Here is a 25,669-nt window from a genome sequence, read left to right on the forward strand (position 1 = left end):
AGATGCGACCAAGCCAGGTGGCCATGACATGAGGGTGTTTATCATTGTAGCGCGTCTTTTTTTGCCGCATTTCTTTCGTCTAAACAGATATCTACGAGCACTGAACGATTTATTCAGACAAGTTTCGACCAGGAAACGCACAACGCGCATGCACGGGCAAAAAGGGGGGTTTCTGGGTAATGAAGTATACTAGTGCACACAACACCGCCCAATTTTAGTTATATTAAACACATTTTATTACTATTAAACCACTAGTTATGTGTTACTTTGTTAATAGATGGTGAATTAGAAGAAATAACACATTTTTTTCCAATCCAATATCCTGTTTTTGGTGTTTTTTCAGAGTATTGGAACGAATTAATTTGTTTCCCATTCATTTCAATGGGAAACGTCCGCTCGAGTTACGAAAAGCTCGACATACCATCTCAGTCTCGGAACGGATTACGATCGTATGTCGAGGTACCACTGTACTCCATAATAACTTTTACTTAATAATACGTATTGGGAGAGTCATACGATTATACAATAGGAAACTTCACTAGTTGTTGGAAAGGGATGGGGAACCTATGGCTCAGGAGTCATGTGTGGCTCTTTTGATGGTTGCATATGGCTCTCCGCTAACCTGTAAGGTAGACTATGGAAATCTCTGATGAGAGAGATGAGTCCCGAACGCACCAATAGGAGCGTTGCGTCGGCATTGTGGCGTTGACACGACCTCTAGCACCTTTTTAATCATATTTTTTTTTCATTTCACTCTTCTGCATGCATACTCTCATTGATTAGCAACAGCGCAACAATGTTCTCAAAAGAATTCACAGACTTTTTATAATTTCAAAGTTGTGAAATTACTGAAAGGCTCACATTTTCACTTTAAAATTCGGAGTATGGCTCTCAAAGAATAACATTTAAAAAAGATATGAAGTGTTTATGGCTCTCTCCATTAAAAAGGTTCCCGACCCCTGCTTTAGTGTTTAGTTTCTGTTTTCATAACAACTTTTTAAATCAATGTTTCTGTCCCTCTAACTTACGTATTTTCTACATGTAGATATTTTCAAACCTGATCCACAAGCATGTGACTTTTACGGTCCATACTGTCTCCACAGAGGCCTTGGTCATGGTGCTTTTGGTGAGGTTTACGAGGGACTGGTAGTGGGGATACCAGGTGAACCCAGTCCACTTCATGTGGCCGTCAAGGTGATTTTTTATTTTATTTAAAAGTTTGACTCTTTGAAAAGTTTCGCAAACACTTGGGCATTTTGAGTGTGTAGGAGATCTCATTTTATATTAAGGAATTATACCTCTATTTAATAGTTGATGTATGCGCACTTAAAGAAAAAAAAGCCCTTTCAGGGAGTTCATCAAATATTTTCATCTGAAAACTAGACTCTCCCTGAGGTTTGCTCTGAACAAGATGAACTGGACTTTCTTATGGAGGCTCTAATCATCAGGTATCAGTCATTTAAGACGTAATGTAGCGGTTGAAATATTTGCTTGACAAAATCTCCCATTTTCTTTCTGCAGTAAGTTCAGCCACCAGAACATTGTGCGCTGCGTCGGGGTCAGTCTACAGGCAATGCCCAGGTTCATTCTGCTGGAACTGATGACCGGAGGAGACCTTAAAACTTTCCTCAGGGAGATGAGACCCAGAATGGTGAGACAAAATTCAGATGTCAAACAGAAATATCCAAATCCAGAACCTCTGATTGTGAGTGTGCAGTTGTTTGGTCGCCGGTCGTTTGGTCGCCGGTCTTTTGGTCGCCGTCTTTTGGTCGCCGTCTTTTGGTCGCCGTCTTTTGGTCGCCGTCTTTTGGTCGCCGTCTTTTGGTCGCCGGTCTTTTGGTCGCGGTCTTTTGGTCGCCCGGACCCAAACAACGGGCGACCAAAAGACCGGCGACAAAACAAGGTAAAACAACACGGTCTACGCATCAATCAAAGCCAACAATGGCCCTGAGCAGTTTCACTGAGCGGACGTGTGAGTGTATAAGAGTTTGTATGTACATGAGTTGTCCCCTTAGGAAGGTACGTCCGTCAGGGTCTTAACAAGTTCTCCAACAAAAAACTAAAGTCTGGGAAATTTGGAGTTTTTCTTTAAGTATTACTAAATAATAATTCGCAGTTTGTATTTAGGGAATTTGAGCAACAATTTAATTGGTAATTATCACTTACCTTCTGGGCGACCAAAAGACCAGCGACCAAAAGATCGGCGACCAAAAGACCGGCGACCAATCGACCGTGTACCAAAAAAGTGCCATTTTGTAGCGAGTCAAATCCAAAGTTGAATTTTAAAAAAAAATGCCCGTTTATTTGCTATCTCGTCAATGCATTTTAATCAATGTGTGAATATTGTGCTATGTCTCTGGACTCTCCAGGAGCAGCCATCCAGTATCACCATGGTTGACCTTCTCAACGTAGCGCGAGACATCGCCAAGGGCTGCCAGTATCTGGAAGAGAACCAATTTATCCACAGGTATCAAAAGCCACTCATTTTATAAATGCAAATGTCGAAACATTTGGCGAAGACAAATGCAGCATACGTACCCGTCACGCTATTTGTATTCCTAAGAGAGCCAACGGACGGGGAAGAAAAACCTTGATACTATGTGGCTGCATAAATTGTGAATATGGAATGCAAATGATGAGAGCGATCTACCCCGATTGCTGGGACAATAATAGTATTTTTTTCTTCTGCTTATTATAAGTGGAACATAAGGACACATTTTGATGTTGTAGCTCAAGGACACACAAAGAGAAGCATTCTGTTTGAAAAACAAAAGAATCTCGACGGATGATTTTCCTTTGAAAGTCACGTTTACGGACACTCACGAGGAAGGTCAAGTATAAGTCAATGTGGGGAAAGGTCAAATTTCCTCCCACAATCACATCAAGACAATTGAAGTTTATCTGCCTTTCAGGTCAGGTATAAGCCATTGACAAACGAGGCCTATTAAAGTGTGTTTGCTGCAACGTGGACCCGAAAAGCCCCATCAATCCACCTAATGGCCGCGTCTCTCGCTGACCTTCTGTCCTGTCCGTCTTTGTGCATGTATTGAGAAGCGCCGTCCTTGTGGCTTATTGCCGCTTTTATGAAGGTCCGTTCAGGAGAGTTGGAGCAAAGGGCGCACAAATGAGGTCAGCTGGATAAACATCTACAAAGCGTTGAAAATCCCGTGCTTCACTTGAAAAGGTTTTGAGCTCACAATAGGAAATGGAATCTTATAAAAGAAGTGATGCACCTTTTGAGGCAACCAAAGATGCTTGGGAGGATTTATACTTCTCAAAAGTTGCATTTAACTACATTAATATAGAAATTGTGAGGTTGTCCTTTGTCTCCTCGTGGCCTGCCATTGGCTGGCCACCGATTCAGGGCGTGACCGGACGTTTGGTCCCCGGACGTTTGGTCGACCGGACGTTTGGTCCCCGGACGTTTGGTCGACCGGACGTTTGGTAGAACAGACGTTTGGTAGAACGGACTTTGGTCTCCGGGTTCGCTTGCTGTCAAATTATGAAAGAGAGTTTACTGTTGATATTTTGATATTAGATATTTAGATCTTAATATCACTCTCACTCTCTCTCTCTCTCATGATTATAATTTTGAGAGCTGGTCTCAACAGTAACAACCTGGCGACCAAACGTCCGGTCGACCAAACGTCCGGTCGACCAAACGTCTTTTGACGAAACGTTCGAGTACCGATTCAGGGTGCCTGTAGTTTGCTGAGATAAACTCCAGCTTCCCCTGCGACCCTTGGGAGAAAGAGCGGTTCAGAAAATGAATGAATGAATATATAAATTGTCTATTTCCTTCTTTGTAATGTTGTGGAGACCATTTGCCATCCAAATTTACCAATATTAGCTTTCTGAGATGTATATTGATTATGAATTTTATCTTTTTTTTAAAGAGAAAAACTTTTGGACTTCAGTAAAATGTTGGTCCGCACTGGGGATCACTCTAATGGACTCTGAAAAATATTTTTTCTTTCTACTCCTGTCAGGAGCATGTCGCTAATGGCCAACCGTTTCTTGGCATCCGGTCCATTTTTTGCTATTTAGGCCTGTCATGAGACTTTTTAAATGTTCGCAAAAAAATGTGCCTGTCAAAAGATTAGTGTTTGACGACAATAGCCGTAATATAGACGAATTTGCAAAACGCGGCTAAGAGAAGGAGCCCTTGGAAGTTCTTTTATAATTCTCTAAAGTCAACAGTGTGCTGCCTGTTAACAAGGCTTTATCAAGAGGCTGTACGGCACCTCCATTACTGCGCTGCATGCACAACGACTCTGCGCCCTTCCCCGAAGGCCTCTGTTAGCTGTCTGTGACAGCGCCTGCCGGATTCCAAGGCTCGTCCTTGCCTACGAGCAGAACCAAATCATTAGTGTGACTTCTTCCGAGCCATTAAACAAGGACTCAGGCACTTGTATTTGTCTGCATCGGTTTGCATTTGACCACAAGTGCTTTTTAACATGGAATTTAGAAGACCTGAGGAAAAACAGTACCGTATTTTCTGCACTATAAGGTGCACCTTCAATGAATCTTGAAATTTGTTTCATATAGATATAAGGCGCACCGGATTATACGAAGCAGTAGTACTAATGGGGTTGGTTTTGTTAGTGTTAGTAGTAGTAGCAGTACGTAGATTGTGTTACACATCCACTAGATCAGGGGTGTCAGACTCGGGTCGGTTTGCGGGCCGCTTTAACGTCAACTTGATTTCACGTGGGCCGGACCATTTTAGATATAATATTTAGATTTTTTTTTATATAAATGGATTAAAAGGACTGGATTAAAAGACCTGAATATTCAGTTTTTTATAGATTTGAACTAAAAACACAGAAAAAAATTACAATTATTGATTTAAAAGGGGGAAAATCAGGAAATTTTATATACATCTATACTATTCATTTTAATTTGATCCTAAAACAGAAAGTCGGCACTCACGATTTACTTTCCCGGGCCACACAAAATGATGCAGCGGGCCAGATTTGGCCCACGGGCCGCCGCTTTGATCGCGAGTGCACTAGATGGAGCTCTGTTAAAGGGAATTTCATGCAATGATTCACCAATATTGATCCATATATAAGGCGCACCGGATTACACAAAGCAGTCGTAGTAATGGGGTTGGTTTGGTGGTGTTGGTAGTAGTAGTAGTAGTAGTAGTACGTAGATTGTGTTACTCATCCACTAGATGGAGCTGTGTTAATGGGAATTTTATGCAATGATTCACCAATATTGACCCGTATATAAGGCGCATCGGATTATATAGCACACTGCTGAAAATTCGTCTTTTAGTACGGAAAATACTTTAAATAGTCTACATCCTACCCAACAGATCTATTGCCCGTAATTGAACCCCAAAGATAAGCACACCCGCATTGCCACTGCAAATTGTTTGGTAAATACCTCCTCATTTAAGTACTTAAACTGGAAAATCACACTCCCGCTCGCTAAATGACGGCTCTTACTGATAATATGAGAAGTAAACATTTTCCGCGGATGTGTTGATTTTCATGCAAAGTAAATGATTCAACGCAAATGTGTTGACTCGTTTTCAATCCCCCAAAGGACGTCATATTGTAAAGACTCTCTGTTTAAATCAGTCGCAGCTAATGCCACATCCCCCCCGTCTGTCATTTCACATCGACATTAATCGGGAAAAGGGCTGTATTAAAGCACCCGCATGCTGCTTACTGCTGCAGTCGGTCATCTTGCTTCCAGTTGTGTGTGTTGCAGCTCTGCCCCGGTCTCATGATTCCGTTTGAGCGGCCTGTCACATGCTGTTATTTGGATGTTCAATCCTGGCAAATTATCAGTGCTGGTGCCCATTTGTCTGGCCTGATAAAGAGATGTACGCACTGTGCTCGTGAGGTCTTCTCTAAAGAAATAATTCAGTACGGCGCGTTTTACTTTGCCTCCAAACTCAAGCGTATCGAATAGTGTCAGCACCGAAATATTCTTATTCAAAAATAACAAACCGAGCTCTGTGGAAAAATCCCACTTTTATGTATTTTCTCATTTTAGTCGCTCGGCTCGTATATGCCGCAGTTCAAGCGTTCCTTGGTGTTAAATTTCATGAAAAAGAAGAAAAAAATATTGCAGGAAACTGAGTTTCACCTGCGATGCTGATCGGAACTTTCTTCTTAAACTTCTAATTCGGTTTGTGTGTCTGTTTTATGCAAATATGTGAACAACTTGGAGTGATCAATCATTTAAAAGTGTGTTCATATTTTGACACTTGAACCTATGTGTATTTTTCATCCTTTAGGGATATTGCGGCTCGTAATTGCCTGCTGACTTGCAAAGGATTGGGTCGCGTGGCCAAGATTGGAGATTTTGGGATGGCTCGGGATATTTATAGGTAAGAATTGCATATTTTTGTATAGTTCATCTCTCACAATGAATGTGGAAATATTATAGAATTGGCACATCATACTTTCACTTGGTGCGGTACGGTAAAGGACTTAAACTTATTGTCCACATGAACAAAAACAACAACTTGAGTGGAGCCTTGAAACCGTAGACAGAAACATCGCCAGACATTACGTCAATCCAATTTATCATTATATTTTCCACTCTATAAAAAAGCTTTTGAGGGTTTTCTGAAACGAACAAAATGTATTGGTTATATCCTGTTGAAAAATATTCATCTAATGTGTGCTGTCATAACATTTCTGTCCTCTGTAGGGCTTATTATGTTACTTAAAATTAGATGAGGCCAGATTTTTTTTCTAGAGTGCAAAACCTTCAGGTATGTTATTTTCCAATGTGGTTTTTAAGGTACTCGGACGTTTGGTCGCCGGACGTTTGGTCGCCGGACCTTTGGTCGCCGGACCTTTGGTCGCCGGACGTTTGGTCGCCGGACGTTTGGTCGCCGTACATTTGACAACATGACAGATAGTTTACTGTTGAAACCAGCTCTCAAAATTATATTCACCCGGGCGACCAAACATCCGGCGACCAAATGTCCGGCGACCAAACGTCCGGCGACCAAACGTCCGGCGACCAAACGTCCGGCGACCAAACGTCCGGCGACCAAACGTCCGGCGACCAAACGTCCGGCGACCAAACGTCCAGCGACCAAACGTCCAGCGACCAAACGTCCGGTCACGGGTTTTTAAACATACAGGAGCAGGATTATTAATTAACTTGAGAATTGAGTTGCTTTTGGTTCAAATTGCAGTTGCATAGTAGTGACTGGTCTTCAGACTCTTACATTTTATTATAATCTTGAATATTATCACTATGCAATGATTTTGATAATAAGATTAGTACCTTTTTTAAATGTAGCCTGACTTGTGGGCAAGCGTAAGATCAGTTCCCGCTCGATGGCGGTATGATTGTGACTCCGAATAGTCGTTTGTCTCTCTGTCTGCCCTACAGCTGACTGGCGACCAGTCTCAGGTGTAGTCTATCTTTCGCTCATAGTCTGCTGGGATTGGTTTCCCAGCAACCTTTGCAGATAATAGATGATTCCCTTAAATCTGTGGATTTTTCTCCCCGTGTCTCTAAACTATTGCCCTCTCCCTGCGGCTCATTAAGATGTGTAAATGTTTGAGCGCAACTGAGAGGAGCTTGGAACTCCCTCTTTTCATCCCTACCCAACTAGTACCTCATTATTCCTGTGTCTAACGTTTTAAATCGGCTGGCCGGTCGGACAGTGTAGTTCCGCCTGGTGTTACGAGTTCCCAATTCTTCGGGGAAATCACGGTAGCCTTTCATCTGCGAGAAACTGGAGCTGAGAAATGTGTCAAAACACGCAGCTACATCGTAGCGGCGTTCCGTGAAAAGTCGAAGATGAGGACAGGGGCGGATCTAAAGTCGCATCTGGTTGGGGCTTCTGCTTTGTGCCCCCCCCCCCCCGCAACCCCCGAGGTGCCAAATTCAAAGCACTTGATTTAATTGCTGGTGTCAGTTTTTCAGGTGCCCGGCCAAGATTGCGCTTTTACATGGCAGCCTCCAGCAGTTATGCTCACACGAGTCTTGTCTTAGCTTTTATGTGCGGAAGAATAAGGGCGCACCTCGCGTTCGGTGCCGCTCAGCTGTCTGCGAATTCTATTTGCCGTTTCATCGTGTGGTCCTAATTTGTGTGACAAGGGACATGCAAGTCCTTTTAAGGCCGTCACAGTGCGGATGGGGATGCGGCTTAATGTCGGCTTTTTCTATGCGCAGAAGAGAGCCTGGGGCGCACTCGCACGTGCTCCTATTCTTCACTTAAATAGCCTTGCACGCATGTAGGCACACTCGTGATGTGAAAAAAATAACAAAACACCAAAATATGGCTCGCGTGAACCCCGTTGCCGACCCCGGTTAAGAGGATTTAGCGGCTTTAGGAGATCGTCAACAAGTGGATGGAATATCGTCATGCCGCAAACCTCTAGGCTGAAGGCTTGCCAAGTCGCCACCAAGGTTGTTGTAGTTGTTCTTGTGAACACTAACTTTGAAGTGTTATTTATACGGAAACGGTTATCTTGAAAGTTGGTAGCGACGTTCTATGTAGCTTGGCCAGGATCTATCGGTTCTTGTAGCCTTTGTTAAATAAAAAGAATTAGCAAATTTTTAATTTAACAAAAATTAGAGTTTGAGTATGAATGATAAGCAAAACTGTAAAGTTTTGGATTGGATTGGATAACTTTATTCATCCTGTATTGGGGAAATTTCATTGTGGCAGTAGCAAGAGGGTGATTAGACAGAACAACAAAGCAAAAGCACAAAGTACAAAGCAAATCTAAGTAAATGGGATCATTAAGAATCACCAAATCAAATCATTAAGACAGAGGTTGAATTTAGTATAGACTGTATATCCAAAATTTACAAGAAATTACCTAAAGTTTGAAACCCTAACATTGGTGTTTGTGTTATAATGCAATTAATATTGCCACGTTGAAAAATGAAGTTTTTGGGATGTAATATTACATTATATTGAAATAATACTAGAGGGAGTAAATTCCACAAATAAGGTATTAAAGTCATTTTATGCTTATTTTTATGTTGCCTGAACCAGAATATGTTCGAGGCCCCATTTTCCCTCATAATACATATTTCAAATGCCCCAAAAGAAAGAAAAAAAACACACAATTTGCACCAAATAAGCTTTCACAACAGGTTTTTATTCAGTAGTAAAAATGTGCGTAAATGTTCATAAACATTAAAGGCAATGAACTTTGACACTTGTAACATTCAAACTAAACACACCAAATAGGTTATTTTAAAAGGGTCCAATAAAAATGCCAACTTAAGTCACAATGACAACAAGGCGATATTAAATACGACTAAAGGAAAATAAAACGAAAAATCTGACCTTTTCCTATTGACGAAACCTTGCAAGTGAGTGTGTGTGTCCTTCACCCCGATCTAAAAAGCATTTGAATAAAAGCACAGAAACACCCACTGACAACACCAAACGAAACGTTGGCGTCAGTTTGCTTTTATCCTTTCGCTTGAGGCGGTTGCCACGGAAACGGCAAAGCAAATTAACGCCGCTTCCATTGTATTCTTATTCTAATGTCTTTTCCCCCTCGGATGAATGTGTTGCCGTGCGTGCGTGAATGTGTGTAGAGCAAGCTATTACAGGAAAGGTGGTCGTGCTATGCTCCCAGTGAAGTGGATGCCACCTGAAGCTTTCATGGAGGGCATCTTCACATCAAAAACAGACACATGGTGAGCAGCCACAGGTGGTCCCACTGCCCCCCTTTCGTGGGAAATCGCATGCTTTGACGTCTTGTTTTCTGCTAAAATAATTTACTGTTACTCTCCCCTCTCCCTTTTATTTATTTTTTATTTATTTTTAACAAAACCAATAACAATCAAAAACTAAAAGAGTATTTATTGGGTTTTTTTTTAAATTAAATCCCAAACAAAAAATAACAGGTTTTTCTCGTTTTTTTATTATTATTAAAGAAATGTAGATCCATAAAAGAGAAAGGAAAGTAAATGAAAATGTATTGGAGATGAGAGAATATTTGTTTTTGCCTTTTTAATTATTGTTTTGATTCATGAAAAGAAAATTTGTACTTTATTAATTATAGACTAATTTTAAAAAATGAATAAAACGTTAAGATTTGGACTTTATTTGGGTCATATATAGAAATCTAGTATTAAAACTTCATGTCTCACTGACAGTGATAATGTCCAATCCAATTTGACTGATCCCGTCTAAAATGATAGGATGTCTGTTAGGGGTCAATAAGTGGGTTCATACTTAAAAATACATTTTTTAAACCCTAATCTTTTTAGCCTAAACTTTTCTACGTGACTCGCCTGCCTTTCCAACTATTTTTTTTTCCTTTCTCCATGTCTGGCAGGTCATTTGGGGTCCTGTTATGGGAAATCTTCTCCCTAGGCTACATGCCTTATCCAAGTCGCAGTAATCAGGAAGTGCTGGACTTTGTAACCAACGGTGGAAGAATGGACCCCCCCAAAAATTGCCCTGGGCCAGTGTAAGTAAAATATAACCTTCAGACCTTATATCACATGTGTCAAAGTGGCGGCCCGGGGGCCAAATCTGGCCCGCCGCATCATTTTGTGTGGCCCGGGAAAGTAAATCATGAGTGCCGACTTTCTATTTTAGGATCAAATTAAAATGAAGAGTATCGATGTACATTAAATTTCCTGATTTCCCCCTTTTAAATCAATAATTGTAAATTTTTAATCCAATTTTTCTGTGTTTTTAGTTCAAAAATCATTTTGTAAAATCTAAAAATATATTTTAAAAAAGCTAAAATAAACATTGTTTTAGATGTATAAAAAACTGAATATTCAGGGCTTTTAATCCAGTTATTTTAATCCATTTATAAATAAAAATCTAAATATTATATCTAAAATGGTCCGGCCCACATGAAATCGAGTTGACGTTAACGCGGCCCGCGAACCAACCCGAGTCTGACACCCTTGCCTTATATAGAGAGAACTAACGAGGCAACTTAAGGCTTCTCATCTTACAAAAATTCTTTGGAGTGAGACATCCTTCATTCGATTCGATTGGACATCTAGCACCGTCAATGGCACTAAAAAATGAGCCTCCATATCCAAACCAAAGATTTAGACATGCATGAGTTTATTTTGCGTAATTTTCTTGCAATTTTAGGGTACTTGCGTGCCACTTCCGGTAATTTTTGGAACATTTGAGATTGATTTTTAGGCATTTCCAGGTCATTTGCATTTGTGGGTCATCATCACATCAGTGCCGTTTTGATTGGCAGGGGGCAAATTAGTGCATGCGACCGCGTACACGAAATTGTTTTAAATGCACGAACCCATAAATTTCTATTTTTACAGCGCCCCTATCAAAATAAAAGCATGATATTCCGTATGTGCAGTATGAAGGAGCTATTAGATGCCTGTAATGCAGAAAAAGCCTGCGAGCCGGATTGGACGCGGACCGTAGGTTTGATACCCCCGCTATAAACTGCGACCCCTCGGAAAATGAATTTGCGCTGCGCTCAAACGGAGGCCGTTAGACTCAAGGGTGTGAAGGCAGCTATAGATAGGGTCATTGCATCCTACTAGCGGCACAAAAGCGCTTACTCATACTCGTACTGCCTTTGGAGATTGACTTCCCCGAAAGGAGCTTTGGACTATGAGAGAACAGCCTTTTCGTGGACAAGGAGCTACTCTTAGCACTCTACTGAAAGCACTTTATCCGTAATTGAGGGAGACAGACAAGCTAGTGCAGTTTGGGGATTCCTTGCTCTTTCCCCTCGTCTTATCTATTTATTTATTTTGAATTGAAATACCGCAGTCTCACAATGATAAGCACCGCAAACTCTACTCGCTGTTAAAAGTGATGAGACTGGCTCTTGGATAGAGACTCGTTGACGAATGGCCTCTTAGTCCTTGTTTCACCCCAAGTTGGCCAGTTAGAATATTTCATAAGACTGATTAAATGGAAAAACTGAATTTTTTTGTGTCAGGGCCAGATGTCAGAATTTGACAACGTGGCGACCGCAATGAGTTCATCTGCAATCTGAAAGAAGTCAATTGAATGAAATAATGGGAAGAGGCAGGCATTATCGATGTCCTTGAGAATATAATTAACTGGTCTGCACTGATAATGACTTTGTTTGTGCTAAAAATGAGATTCATGGAAAATTATTGTAAAGACCTATTGAGATTTATGTAAATTCAGATTCAAGTTGGACTGTGACTTTTAGTCCCAAAAAATTCACTACTAAATGTTTATATTTTTCGGTTGTTTCTGCTTGTAAAGACATTGTAAAAAAAATCTAGTGTAATTTAATGTGGTTTTTTTAATTCACAGGTACCGTATAATGACACAATGTTGGCAGCACCAACCCGAGGACAGGCCGAATTTTTCTACCATACTTGAGAGAATTGACTACTGCTTACAGGTAGTGGGAAAAAATATGCAGCTAAGGCGTGTAATTCAAGTTCTGGGATGATAGTGTTTTTCTATTTTAATTTAAAAAAAAGAAAAGGATAAAAGCTAAGAATATTTACTGTTTTCCCCATTTGCTACTAAAAAATGTAAAAGAAAAAAAAATCACAAGAGAATATTTGCTATTAAGAGGTTCTAAATAGGAATTTGGGCAAATGTTAATGCCTCTAAATGAGTGATCGAATATTATGAATTGATTCATTTTGGCGGAGTAGTTGGCAGTCAAAACGGCCCGCCGAATGTCCCGTAAGAATGACTAAAACACGACATCAATAATCTAAAACGATTGCCGGTGTAACGTGACTCATCTAACCCGATCCTTTTAGGACCCTGACGTGGTGACCATGCCTCTGCCTATCGAATACGGACCCATCCAGGAGGAAGAAGATGGCGTACCGGTCCGGTCAGACAATCCCTCCGGCGCGACAGTGCTGGTGAACCCCCACGCGCCCGACGGCGAACTTTCTCAACCAGGTCCGCGCTACCGCTCAGAAGAGAATCGCCGAGGTACGACCGAGACCAAAGCACAGACGGCGGCGTCTCAGCCTCAGGAGTACCTCCGTCCTCACCAGCAAGCTCCGGCTCCCTCCGTCATCATCGCCGAGAAGGCCCCCGTCCATCCGTCCTCGGAGGGCGGACACGTCAACCTGGCTTTCGCCCAGGGCCACGCGGCCGAGAAAGAGAGCCAGAGCGGGAAGGGCACCAGTTTGTGGAACCCCACTTACGGCTCGTGGTTTTTGCAGCAACTCCAGAGAAAGCAGCAGCAGAGGCAGAGGGGGCTTCTGGCCGCGGGGGGCAGCGGGAGCCGCGTGCCAGGGGAAGGGCAGGAACAGGCGGGTAGGACTGTCGCCGAGGTGGCCGGGTCCATGGGTCTTCAACATAAGTTTCAACATCAGCACCAGCTTCAGATGCTGCAGCAGCAACAGCAGCAACAGCAGGGTCTTTGCCGACCCCTGCTAGCCCCCCCGCCTCCTGCCAGCCGATCCCCGCTCCTCTTAGATTCGGGCACTTTGCCACCGGGCCCCCTCTACACGCTGAGACGTTTCCCCTGCGGGAGCATCGGCTACGGCTACCAGGATCAAGGCCTTTCGCCGGAGGCCAATCCTCAACAGGGCGCCCACCAGAGGGCCCCCACGTCGGCGTCCCGGAGTCACCCGGGATTATCCGAGGACAGCCGACCGCTCTTGGTCACCATGGGGACGGTGCAGGACACCCGTCTGCCCAGGATGGAGGGGCATAACGCCACCGTGCTTTAGTCAACGTGCGTGTACAGTTGAATTAACTCCATCACGCTCGGCGAGCGCGTTTAGGAGCCGGCGCCGTGTCGGCCAATCCTCCCATCCTTGGGTTTTTTCTCCCTCCGGTCCGGAAGCGACCTTTCACGCGTACGCCAGCACTCAAATCCGTTCATCTTTTATTACGAGGAAGCCGCCGAGCGTCAAATCCCCAACCCAACATTAAAGCACATCACAAGACACGGGATGGCGAAATGAATTCAAAGACTAGTTTTTACGTCCACAAAGTGTATTTTTTCATCGTAAAGGGAGCGCGAGCGGATCCTCACGGAAAGGAGTTTATAGCAAATATTTCCACTTTTTCCGTCTCGCTAACCGGCGGTTCGGGCCACAAATATTCCGATGGTCCACCGCGTACTTTGACTCCAAAACTCCGATCAAAAAAAAGTTGTCGTTGCCAGCTTTGTGTTTAATTTCGCTAAAATTAGCAAAATCCGTCACCAGACACGAAACAAAAAAGGCCAAGTTCTACATTTTCAGAATCACATGTCGGATCGACCTAGACATTTGTAGGAAAATGAAAAACTAGAAAAATGTGTTTGTTGATGTTTTTTGCTTGCCTGCTTGTTTATTTATTCTTTAGTTTATTTATTATTTGGATGTGCTTCTATAAATTATCAATGAGCAGCCTCACAGTACGAGCAATTAACCCGCATTAGTTCAGGCTCACTTCACGTTTTGGGCTTTTTCGAAAATGAGTCACGGCAAAACGCCATGAATGAACCGGAAAAATAGATTTCGACAAAAGTTTCACCTCCACGAACAATGATTTCATACAATCGAGCGTATCAACGTAACCTTTTGCCCTTTCATTTTGGATCCATGAAGCATTTATTTGCTATTGTTTGTTACCCAACTCGAAATAATTCAACCCCGTTGCCACGGGTACTCGGACGTTTCGTCGAAAGACGTTTGGTCGAACGGACGTTTGGTCGAACGGACGTTTGGTCGACCGGACGTTTGGTCGAACGGACGTTTGGTCGACCGGGTTGTCACTGTTGAAACCAGCTCTCAAAATTATAATCATGAGAGAGAGATAGAAAGAGAGAGAGAGAGAGTTTAATATCAAAATATCAACAGTAAACTCTGTCATAATTTGACAGCGAGCGAACCCGGCGACCAAACGTCCGTTCGACCAAACGTCCGTTCGACCAAACGTCCGTTCGACCAAACGTCCGTTCGACCAAACGTCCGTTCGACCAAACGTCCGTTCGACCAAACGTCCGTTCGACCAAACGTCCGGTCGACCAAACGTCTTTCGACAAAACGTCCGGTCACGGTCGCCACGAACTGACGTCTTGCGTTCATGTCTTCGCCGTATCAAAGACACGAAGGTCTTTCTTCCCTCACGGCTTTTCGCCAAAACGTCCCTTTTTGCGTGCGGTTATAACGAAATCAATGTTAACCTTCAAATTTGCTCGCTCAAAAGCACTTCGACATTTACATTTTTTTATGACGGAATGAACAAGATGGAATACAAATGAATTTGAAAGCAGACGCTACTTTTGCTCCCCGTTTTTGAAATAGCAGTTGTCATCTGAGTTGCCTTTTCGGTCTCAGGCCTGACGGACAAAAGCCACGAGTTGTTTACATTTCAGTGAGTGAAAATGTCACTTCTTACATATGTTAATTGACTGTACTTGGCTAGCGTGTCAGTCCGTCTGCTGCAAAGCAACGACGGGCTGTCATGAGCGGCGGCCAAGCCACTGAGCAATTAAGCTGCGTTCAGACCGGCCTCGCACGCCAACGTCGCCTGTCAACAAATACTCTTTTGCTTTCACGCCGACATTTACGTCGCCAAAGATTGAAGCCGCATGACGTACCCTCGGAGCGACGGAATTTCGTCGGTGTAGGTCAGGATGTACACTTGCTGGAAACCCCTTAGTTTCCTTTCCTTTCTTTGCAATGTACTTTTGTGTCTGGTTTTAAAGCACTATATTTGCACCAACAATTTTTGTTGATTACTGCAAAAGTTATTGTGTTGTTTTTGAAATAGATTTACAAGGAAAACTTTGTGTTTGCCCCTAAAAAAACAACTTTTAAATGTTTTATTCCACTTTAATCCATGGCTTCACTTAACATAAAAAACAAGTAAAATAACTTTCTCCTAGTACTTCAAACTCCTAATATTACACGTATTTTGGAGTATTTTCAGACCATAAATCGAAACAATTTCCAGTTCACAAAACAACAAAGCGACTTTAATTTTGTAATATTAAGATTTTAATCCTGTAGTATTCCTCCATATGACTTAATTCTCTTAATATTGCGACTTTAATCTCATAACATCACAATATTTCTAATTTTCATGAGATTGTGACTTCAATCTCCTCAAATTTGGCAATTCTTCTGAGCCTAATTTTCTTTATTTGAACTTCAGTTGACCTGATGTTGACTTTTATTACATCTCCTGCCAACTAAAGTCACGTAAATGATAAAGCACATTTGACTTTTGATGAGAACTCATCTTGGGATGAGGGAAAAATAATTGCGATGGGTCTGAACGCAGCATTAGTATGCTAACCTCCTCTAGGAGCATCATTTCTATTTCCTTGTCCCCCTTCTGTAGCCCACCCATCATTCTTTCATGTACAAAGACATACTAAACTGCATCTGTAAATGATGTAATTAAAAAGTATTGTACTATGACTCTGGTAAATGCTGTAAATTGCCCTTGGGAAGATATTTGCCCCCAAAAATAAATGACTATATAATACGTTTCCTGCAATGTTTTGGTATATTTGCTATGTAAAAAAAAAAGAAATAAATCCCAAAGCAGTTTTTTTTTCATTGGACGACAAAGTCGGGTTGTCTAAATATATTGTGTAAGTGTTTTTAAGTGTCTGCTCTGAGCGTGATTGTAAATTTCCATGACAAGTACTTGAGTTCCTTTCTGGCCAAGATTGTGACAGTTTCTTGAATCTTTTAGCATTTTCTCTTATGCAACCACCTCAAATGATATTTATTTGTGGTCCGACCACAGTGTTACGATGGCATCATGGGGGAGTGGGTGGCATAACATTTTATTCGTTTTCTGCGTCTGCAGTTCCACGCATGTCTCAAGTGTAGGTAACTGAGTTGTCACAATATGACAAATTCCCTCAACATCTCTCACTGAAACGTGTGTGTGTGTGTGTGTGTGTGTGTGTCTGTGTGTGTGTGTGTCTCTGTCTGTGTGTGTGTGTGTGTGTGTGTGTGTGTGTTTGTACATATGTTTCTACTAAGGCTTTTATTTGTTATTTGTATTCAGTCATTCATTCATCATCCATACTGTGTACCTCATGGGTTACTGGAGCCAATCCCAGTTGAAAGGCAGACTGGTCACCAATCAGCCATGGGACACACTGAGACGCTCTCACACCAACACTGAGCAGGAATTCATCCCACCAAAGTCAAGTGAGTGAACCACTACACTATAAAAAAAAGCATCATAAGGCTAGTAATCCTTAGAAAAAATGTTTGTCTCCTTATGCCCTGCGATTGGCTGGCCACCAATTCAGGGTGTACCCTGCCCCTGGCCTGGAGTCAGCTGGGATAGGCTCCAGCACCCCCTGGTGACCCTAATGAGGATAAAGCTGTTCAGAAAATGAGATGAGATGAGACAATGAAGCATTCTTTGTGTTTCAAATGTTAACTTTTAATGGAGTCAGGTGCCCTGAAATAAAGGTGAGTTGATGTAAAATACTAAGTAAAAATGTTACTCAATATTTGGTAAAAAAAAAAAAAAGGTGTACTAATACATACTGTTTTATAGCAACAAGACCACAAAAAGGTCTCAAATGTTAACTTTTAACGGCGTCAGATGGCCTGAAATAAAGGTGAGTTGATGTCAAATACTAAGTAAAAATGTTACTCAATATTTGGTAAAAATGAGTGTACTAACACATATACTGTTTTATAGCATCAAGACCACAAAAATCACGACTAGTCTACGTCATCTTCAAAACATAGACATTGAGTTGAGGACAAACCCCATTGCGGAGCACGGTAAGCAAGCCACCATCTTTTCCACATTCAATATGGCGTAAAAATATGGGCGTGGTTATGACGATTGCCTACGCCGGTGTGCAAATTATGCACATGCGCAGTGGTTCGTTCTTTCATACAGCCTTTTGTTTGCTGGTGGATGGCTGCCACACACACGAGGTAAGGCGTAGAGCAATTTACTGGCTTTAGTGCATTTTTTTAGGAATCTATTGAGCCAAAATGCCAACAAATCTGTTAGTTTAATGCCAAGTTGAACAGATCGTCGACAATTTAAGTTTGGGATCCTTTTCCCGACCGGCTGTGTGCCGTATGTGACTAGTTAACTTAGCATTAGCGTCCCGAAGACGCCTCACATTTGACTTAAAAAGTATGTTGTCCGCTTTCTCTCCATTATTGAGTCGTGTAGGAGAAACGTTTAATTTATTCAAACAAAGCTGATACATTTGCTGGATAAAGGCTCATTCAAAAACGAGTGATTAGTCGACTAATCAATCACGGTTCCAATTTGTAATTGTTCTGATTTTAAGAAAATTGTTAAGCCAACTTTCTCCTAGCTGTTTAAGTCAGTCTGTATATTTAATCACCTTGTCTGGAGGGGAAAATAGCACGGAGCACTCACTAACTTCATTTAATTCTTTATCTTGATCGTTTACTAAATCAAGTTTTCTCTGTTTAGCATTCAAGATGCAGCTCTTCCAGCGTATCCTGACCACCCACACCCATGTTGAGGTAAGATCTTTAACCCTAACCCGAAATAAATCATTTTGGATAAAACAAAGAAGGCGCTGTAATGTAATTGGAGGCAGAGCATGCACTGCAAGAAGTTAAGGATAAACTAAAGAAAGATGCATGATCATCAAACATTTATATTATCATATAAAAGATGTAAACCTTTATACAATCTTGTTTAATTTAGATTGCGTTTCAAAAGGTGGCTTTAATTGATCATAAATCACCACTCACAAATAAAATATAACATTTTGACTCTGCATTGGGCTATATTATTTTGACCTGATCAAGGTAAAACAGGGTTTTTATTTAAACTAATCTATTGAATCTCCAGTCTCTATAACAACTTTTTTTTTATTTGCAAGGTTTCCCAGTAGCTCTTCCTGTGTGCCCAGAAAGAACACTGACACCCTTGAGTTTACAGGAGCGGAGATGGGGCCAGATTAAGGTAAAATGAGTTCCAAAAAAGCACCTAAGCCTATCTCCAGTCTCTATATTTTATAACTTTTGCTTTTTTGCACAGATCCTGGAGGTTTTCCAAGTGGAGGGGACTAGGTGTTCTACCTTGCTGGCTGGCTGCCTAATGATCACTCTGTGGCATCTCTGGAGAATGCTGGTAGGTTCATGCATTTGTTTATTGTAGAATACCCAAGTATTCATCCAAATTAGTTTCAAACATTTTAATCCTGTGTAACACTGACATGCGGTTTACTTCTTCCCCCTCTTTTAGGTAAAGTCCACAGTTCTGGCCAAGTGAGACACAGGAACTTTTAAGGATTGCAAAATTGGCTGCTTAAAACATCCCTCAATAGCAGCCAATTTTTTTTTTTTTTTTTTTTAATACTTAGGAAAAAAAAAAACAGGTGTCAAAATAAATGGCTGCTTAAAACTTTGAGTATTTTTTTTAAAAAACCAGGTGTTAAAATGGCTGATTAAAACCTCAATGGCAGCCTTTTTTTTTTCTAAGTGTTAATAAAAAAATTTGTCTGCAGGTGGAGAAAAGACCAGCCATTTAAAAGTGTTTCCTGCTAATAAAAAGTTTCAACTTGACACATTACTTGCATTTTTTTCCTATGTAAAGAATCAGACAAATATATATTTCAAGAATTTTTATTTTTCCACAATTGAAGTCCTTTTCAAGGAGGTATAATCTTCCATCAGTAAATGGATGAGGAATTCTGGAAGAAGAAAAGTCAAGGGTCACAAACAGAGTAAAAAAATAAATTTGGTATTTTTAAAAGTATACTTACCAAGATGATCCTTCTTCTAATAGTGCCATCTATCCTTTCCTTGTAGTCAGCAAACCTTCATCCCACTGCAAAAGTCAAGCAATATTAAAGGCATAAGAGGAAGAAAATAAAATTAGACATACCTCTGACTTTGAAGCTTGGTTTACTTTTTGTCCACTGGAGGCAGAGAGACTAAAAATAATCCAAGTCTTTAACAGGGATCTCCAACTCCAGTCTATTTTCCATATCTTCCCACACCAAGATCATAATCAAGCTCCTGGAGAGCTTGCTGACAAGTTGATCATTTGATTCAAATGTGGGAGATATGGAAAACATACTGGACAGGGGCCCTTGAGGACCAGAGTTGGAGACCCCTGCTCTATAATGACAAGTTGATTTGGATGCACCCTGAAGAGAAGCAAGATAAAAAGAGTAGGTTTAATACACATGAAATTAAGAAATAAAAGGAATAACCTGAAACACTTGGGGCTTACCTCATCCACTTCTTTGGTCTTGTCAATTTTGACTGCTTTCACCTACCATCTCCGTGGCTTTAAACATCTGCAAAACACTACAGCATGATTATATAATTGCACAAATGACCCACATTCCCTTTCCATGTTATTTCATCCTGGATGAGTTTTTCAGTAAATCATTCCAAATCCATTCATTTTTTTTAAATATCCTAAAGTCATTATTGATTCGGTTTTTCTCTTCATATACTGGGGACAAATGGTCATTTTACCATGTTTAAACTTGAATTAAAAATTACCCCTGTGCTACTGTTGAATGAATGTCAGACTTAGGTTTTGTCAAAACGACATTTAAAACTAAAAATGTAAAGGTATATATCAGTGGTTCTTAACCTGGGTTCAGTGGAGCCTCTAATACAGAGGTCAATTGACCATTACTGGCTGCAGATGATCACGTGACATTACTTGGCCAATCGGTGCTGCGAGGAATTTATATACTATCATGAATTTGGAAAAATAAATAGATATTTTATTTCATACTAAAGTAGGGTTCTACTTGTCTGTGTGAGTTATCCACATAGGTTCTTACTATTAAAAATCAACACCAGATCAGTTAGTGTTTTCCTTCAAAATTTGGATGCATCATAATGAAAACCAAGCTAATTGAGCAAAGCCTTGAACGCTGAAATTCAATTATTACACGGAGAGAGAAACTAGTATTTAAAAAACAACTCACTCTGCTGACAAACAGCTCGTTATGGCGTCGACAAGTTGCTCCTTTTTGGCCACATTCTCGATCTTTCCCAGCAGTCTGTGGTCGTTGAGGAACTGAAACACACAATGGAATGATTTCTTTTTAAACATTAAGAGTTATAGGTAACGCAATGTAGCCAATTAGTTTGCAAACCTTTTCCTGCGTCCATCCGCGTGGGGCTACATCAAAAAAAAAAAAAACGACTCACTCTGCTGACAAACAGCTCGTTATGGCGTCGACAAGTTGCTCCTTTTTGGCCACATTCTCGATCTTTCCCAGCAGTCTGTGGTCGTCGAGGAACTGAAACACACAATGGAATGATTTCTTTTTAAACATAAAGAGTTATAGGGAACGCAATGTAGCCAATTAGTTTGCAAACATTTTCCTGCGTCCATCCGCGTGGGGCTACATCACGCCACCGAAGCACGTTCCCGTCAGAATGCACTCTTAAAATGAGCACTGGGGTTTCGAAATGCCCAAATGACAACGTACCGAATGCGCCGCATTGTCCTGTAAGAACTTTATCAGGTCTTTCTTCGATAAACGCTCACTTCTGAGCTGCTCTGCAGTCCACTGCCTTACTGACTGCTACCTCATCCGCCATTTTGAAGGTTATGGAACATTTAAACTTTGACCTAGGGCTGTACATTTCCGTTTCCGGTTGTGACAGGCTGAAATCTGATTGGTTAAAGCAATAGTTTTATTGACGCTTATTTTACACTGCAGGGCGTGCCGAACTGATTGTGAAAGCCCCCAGGTAGATTTCTGACCCTGGCAACAAATAATGGCTAAAATGTGATTGGCTAAATGCTCAAATATAAAAACGCACATCGGGAAGAAGCGCAACAAGGGGAAAAGCAATGAAAATAAGTTGACAGACAATTTGGAATTATTTAGTATTCATGGAAGAAATATAATTAACATCAGTCTGTGATTCAGATAGTTTTTAAGGCCATCAGAGAATGCCTTGTAGGCCCTGACGGTCCACCACTGGTATTATCAAAACATTAAATCATGTTAGACCGTAAATCCACATCTCAACTATAACGTCCTCTTGTGGTCACAAACTTTATGATTGCAGGGGATTATTTGTTTGGAATGCCTACATGTAAAACATGACTGGTCTGCGGTTATGTACATTTATACTTTTTTTATTATTATTCAGGATTAGCGTCATACGTACGAATAGAACGCCTTGTTGAAAGGGGTTTTTTAATACATAGGCAACGTGGAGCATACGCAGTCTTTGGAAATTCGCTCACGTAACGTTGGCTGGCTTTAATAACACTTCATGGCGCTTAGCACGTCGCTTTAAAGGAACACGCGTGGGTATATATAAATTTGTGCCTAGACATTCCTCTGCACGAGAACGTTTGTGCATCATCCAAGACAGGCAAGTTCATTTTTTGGGTGTGTGTCGGACCTGTGAAGAGAGAAGACGGAAACATGTCAGACACTATTGAACAAGTGTAAGTAAACAAGTAAACGCGTTCAATTTGTTTTCATTATATAAAAGTATATTGAGATTTAAGGCTTCACCATCAAGTGCACAAATTCAACAACATCCATTCATTCATTTTCTGAATGACTGATCCTCACAAGGTTCGCGGGGGGTGCTGGAACTTACGCATCCCAGCTAACATGAATCGGTGGCCAGCCGATGGCAGGGCACAAGGAGACAAACAATTAATCGTAGCTATGGGCAATTTAGAGTGTACAATTAGCCTACTGTGCATGTTTTTGGAATGTGGGAGGAAACCGGAGTACCCGGAGAAAATCCACACAGCCATGGGGAGAACATGCAGACTCCACATAGTAGCTAAGGGCATTTTAGAGTGTCCTATCAGCCTACCATGCATGAATTTGGGAATGGGAGGAAACCGGAGTACCCAGAGAAAACCCACGCAGGAGAACATTTAAACTTCACACAGGTGGACCTACCTGGATTCGAACCCAGGACCTCAGGACTGCGAGGCCGACGCGCCAACCACTTTTCCACCTGGCTGCCTTTGACGAAATGTATGATTCTTTAATCCACTTTGAATCTGCAATGTTTTTGTTAATGTGTTTAGCTGTCAAAAAATGGCCAACCTGCAGCTCAAGGGGCTGACTGCAGAGGACGAGTTCCCGGATCTCAGTCAACACAACAACCACATGGCCAAGTTCTTAAACATGGACATGTACAAAACGCTGCGGGAGCGGACCACCCCTAACGGCTTCACCGTAGACAGAGTCATCCAGACGGGCGTGGACAATCCAGGTGATGGCCACGTCACTCGTGCTCACCGTCGCGTCTTCTAAGACGCCAACGTTGACATTCTTCCACACGTGCAGGTCACCCCTTCATCATGACGGTGGGCTGCGTGGCCGGCGACGAGGAGTCGTACGAGGTCTTCAAAGAACTGCTTGACCTGGTCATCGAGGACAGACATGGAGGCTACAAAGCAACAGACATGCATAAGACCGACCTCAACCCAGAAAACCTCATGGTAAAGGACCACCCTTAAAGTACGAGGTGGGTTTCCGAGTGGGTGCAAACGCCCAATCTCTCGCCTCAAGGGAGGCGACGACCTGGATCCGGAATACGTTTTGAGCTCCCGGGTCCGAACGGGTCGCAGTGTCCGCGGCTTCTGCCTGCCACCACTCTGCAGGCGAGGAGAGAGACGCGCCGTGGAGAAGCTCTCCGTCGAAGGTACGGCAGACTGCGATGCTATCGTGTGCGGTCGATTGGTCACCGGTCTTTTGGTCGCCGGTCTTTTGGTCGCCGGTCTTGTGGTCGCGGTCTTTTGGTCGCCCCGACCGCGACAACGGGCGACCAAAAGACCGGCGACCAAAAGACCGGCGACCAAACGACTGGCGACCAAAAGACCAGCGACCAAAAGACCGACGACCAAAAGACCGATGACAAAACAAGGTAAAACAACACTGTCTATGCATCAATAAAAGCCAACAATGGCCATGAGAAGTGAGCCGACATGTGTGTGTATAAGAGTTTGTATGTACATGCGTTGTCCCTTTAAGAAGCTACGTCAGTCAGGCTCTTAACAAGTTCTCCAACAAAAAACAATAAAAGTCTGACTAAATAATAATTCGCAGTTTGTATTTAGGGAATTTGAGCAACGATTTAAATGGTAATTATCACTTATCTTCCGGGCGACCAAAAGACCGGCGACCAATCAACCGTGTACCGATGCTACGATGGGACGGAAAATAAAAAAATAAAAAATGATTCCTACTTTTCCGCAGTTCTGGGTTCATTGACCGGAGACCTGCAGGGGAAATATTATTCCTTGCGAGATCTGTCGGAGGAAGAACAGCAAACGATGATTGACGACCACCTGCTGTTCGACAAGCCCGTGTCCCCTCTGCTGCTGGCCTCCAGAATGGCTCGCGACTGGCCCGACGCCAGAGGCATCTGGTGGGACGCGCCCGTGCTCCCGGTGCGTGACCAAGTGCTCAATTGACGCGTTTTCCTTTCAGGCATAACGACAAAAAGACGTTCTTGGTGTGGGTGAACGAAGAGGACCATTTACGAGTCATCTCCATGCAGAAGGGCGGCAACTTGAAGGAAGTGTTTACTCGCTTCTGCACCGGACTCACGGAGGTGCGTTCCGACTTGTGACCAAAAGCGATTTCGATCGACATTGACGCGACGCTCGTGGCCTTTCCAGATTGAATCTTTGTTCAAAAACAAAGGCTTTTCCTTCATGTGGAACGAGCACCTCGGCTACATCCTGACTTGCCCATCCAACCTGGGAACCGGTCTGCGGGCCGGCGTGCACGTCAAGTTACCCAACATGAGCGGTCATCCCGAGTTTGACGATGTCCTTAAAAAGTTGAGGCTGCAGAAACGTGGCACGGGTATATATCTAGGGGGCCGGCGGCACAAATCGTTCAGTCGTAAGCTCCCGAATTGCCGTCAAACGGAACCTATTCGACAGGTGGCGTGGACACCGGCGCCGTGGATGGCGTCTTTGACATCTCCAATGCCGACAGACTGGGCTTCTCTGAGGTGGAGCTGGTGCAGATGGTGGTCGATGGCGTGAAGTTGCTGGTGGACATGGAAAAGAAACTGGTGGCGGGGGAGCCCATTGACGAACTCATGCCCGCCCAGAAGTAGTAGAAGCGCCCTTAGATTAATTAAATGACTGTCCTACAGTGTGTACTGAGGTATATTGAAGTTCCAAAAGTCTTTGCATTACTACATTAACGTTGAGAGGCACTAAAATAAACTGCAGTTTTTCTCGGTTTTGTGAATAGTATTGAACGTATAACGCAACCTAAAGCCGAATAGAATAGTTGCACATTAACATAACAGCATGGGATTTTTTAAAGTGTCAAGTTGTTGACAGGATCTAAATTTTCCAATTTTGGATTCATATTTTTGGAAATTGTCTTGTTAAAAGCAACACAAATGGCAGTCAAAGAGTTAAAAGGACTCATTGGCTGCCATTGAGAGCAATAGACGTCCATTTTTTTTTGTTCTGGCAAAGACTCAGTACAATTTAGGGCAGAGATCATCCAATCCTAAATGAGACTGCTTCTGATATTTCAGAAAAAATAGGTAGGTGGTTTAGCATATTACAAATCTGCCAGTAAGGGTCTCGAGAGGATTTATCCTTGTTTAAATACATGAGGTTTTATGATCTATGACAAAAGCCTTGCAATTTTAATGGAGGCACACAGCATCACAATCAATTTATGAGCCTGAACATGTTCGGAATTGTGGGAAATAAGGATGTTTTAGAAACATTGCCAGTCGCTGCAACACTGAATAAAAGTGGTCGTTTTGATCCGCTTTTGAGTCAAATTGAAAA

At 42.2% G+C, this 25,669-nt stretch overlaps 2 protein-coding genes and 2 long non-coding RNA genes across 6 annotated transcripts in view; 3 read left to right on the forward strand and 1 right to left on the reverse strand.

The window, feature by feature from the left end:
- Window positions 1-14,602, forward strand: part of alk (ALK receptor tyrosine kinase) — a 193,628-nt gene extending 179,026 nt beyond the window's left edge. For 2 of the 3 annotated variants that reach the window (XM_077621023.1, XM_077621025.1), the window contains exons 23-31: window positions 1,104-1,194; window positions 1,384-1,448; window positions 1,522-1,651; window positions 2,370-2,467; window positions 6,257-6,349; window positions 9,547-9,648; window positions 10,293-10,427; window positions 12,248-12,338; window positions 12,712-14,602. In XM_077621023.1, the coding sequence (XP_077477149.1) occupies window positions 1,104-1,194; window positions 1,384-1,448; window positions 1,522-1,651; window positions 2,370-2,467; window positions 6,257-6,349; window positions 9,547-9,648; window positions 10,293-10,427; window positions 12,248-12,338; window positions 12,712-13,641 (1,735 nt within the window). In that variant the 3' untranslated portion in view covers window positions 13,642-14,602. The remainder of the gene's footprint in view (window positions 1-1,103; window positions 1,195-1,383; window positions 1,449-1,521; window positions 1,652-2,369; window positions 2,468-6,256; window positions 6,350-9,546; window positions 9,649-10,292; window positions 10,428-12,247; window positions 12,339-12,711) is intronic. The other variant, XM_077621026.1, reaches the window with a different exon arrangement.
- Window positions 14,603-17,698: 3,096 nt separating this feature from the next.
- Window positions 17,699-19,443, forward strand: LOC144089488 (uncharacterized). The gene is made up of 5 exons (XR_013305086.1): window positions 17,699-17,826; window positions 18,344-18,396; window positions 18,762-18,844; window positions 18,920-19,012; window positions 19,127-19,443. It is a non-coding gene; the product is annotated as an uncharacterized LOC144089488 (long non-coding RNA).
- Window positions 19,444-19,490: 47 nt separating this feature from the next.
- Window positions 19,491-23,589, reverse strand: LOC144089489 (uncharacterized). The gene is made up of 7 exons (XR_013305087.1): window positions 22,944-23,589; window positions 21,061-22,859; window positions 20,835-20,926; window positions 20,120-20,186; window positions 19,769-20,033; window positions 19,647-19,711; window positions 19,491-19,574 (listed from the first exon to the last, which is right to left on the reverse strand). It is a non-coding gene; the product is annotated as an uncharacterized LOC144089489 (long non-coding RNA).
- LOC144089486 (creatine kinase, testis isozyme-like) lies at window positions 21,936-25,100 on the forward strand. Its single transcript, XM_077620377.1, has 8 exons — window positions 21,936-22,321; window positions 22,925-23,112; window positions 23,187-23,341; window positions 23,412-23,544; window positions 24,099-24,270; window positions 24,333-24,456; window positions 24,524-24,713; window positions 24,794-25,100. The coding sequence occupies exons 1-8, from the start codon at window positions 22,299-22,301 to the stop codon at window positions 24,970-24,972; spliced, it is 1,164 nt and encodes a 387-aa protein (XP_077476503.1). The 5' UTR covers window positions 21,936-22,298; the 3' UTR covers window positions 24,973-25,100.
- Window positions 25,101-25,669: the final 569 nt, after the last annotated feature.

This window comes from Stigmatopora argus, chromosome 15, assembly GCF_051989625.1.
Source record: "Stigmatopora argus isolate UIUO_Sarg chromosome 15, RoL_Sarg_1.0, whole genome shotgun sequence".
Classification (NCBI taxonomy): Eukaryota; Metazoa; Chordata; class Actinopteri; order Syngnathiformes; family Syngnathidae; genus Stigmatopora; species Stigmatopora argus.

Coding starts and splice junctions, on each gene's coding strand:
- LOC144089486 (XM_077620377.1), top strand. CDS start 22,299: ATGTCAGACACTATTGAACAAGT. Junction 23,113..23,186: donor GACGGGCGTGGACAATCCAG/GTGATGGCCACG, acceptor CCACACGTGCAG/GTCACCCCTTCATCATGACG. Junction 23,342..23,411: donor TCAACCCAGAAAACCTCATG/GTAAAGGACCAC, acceptor TCTCGCCTCAAG/GGAGGCGACGACCTGGATCC.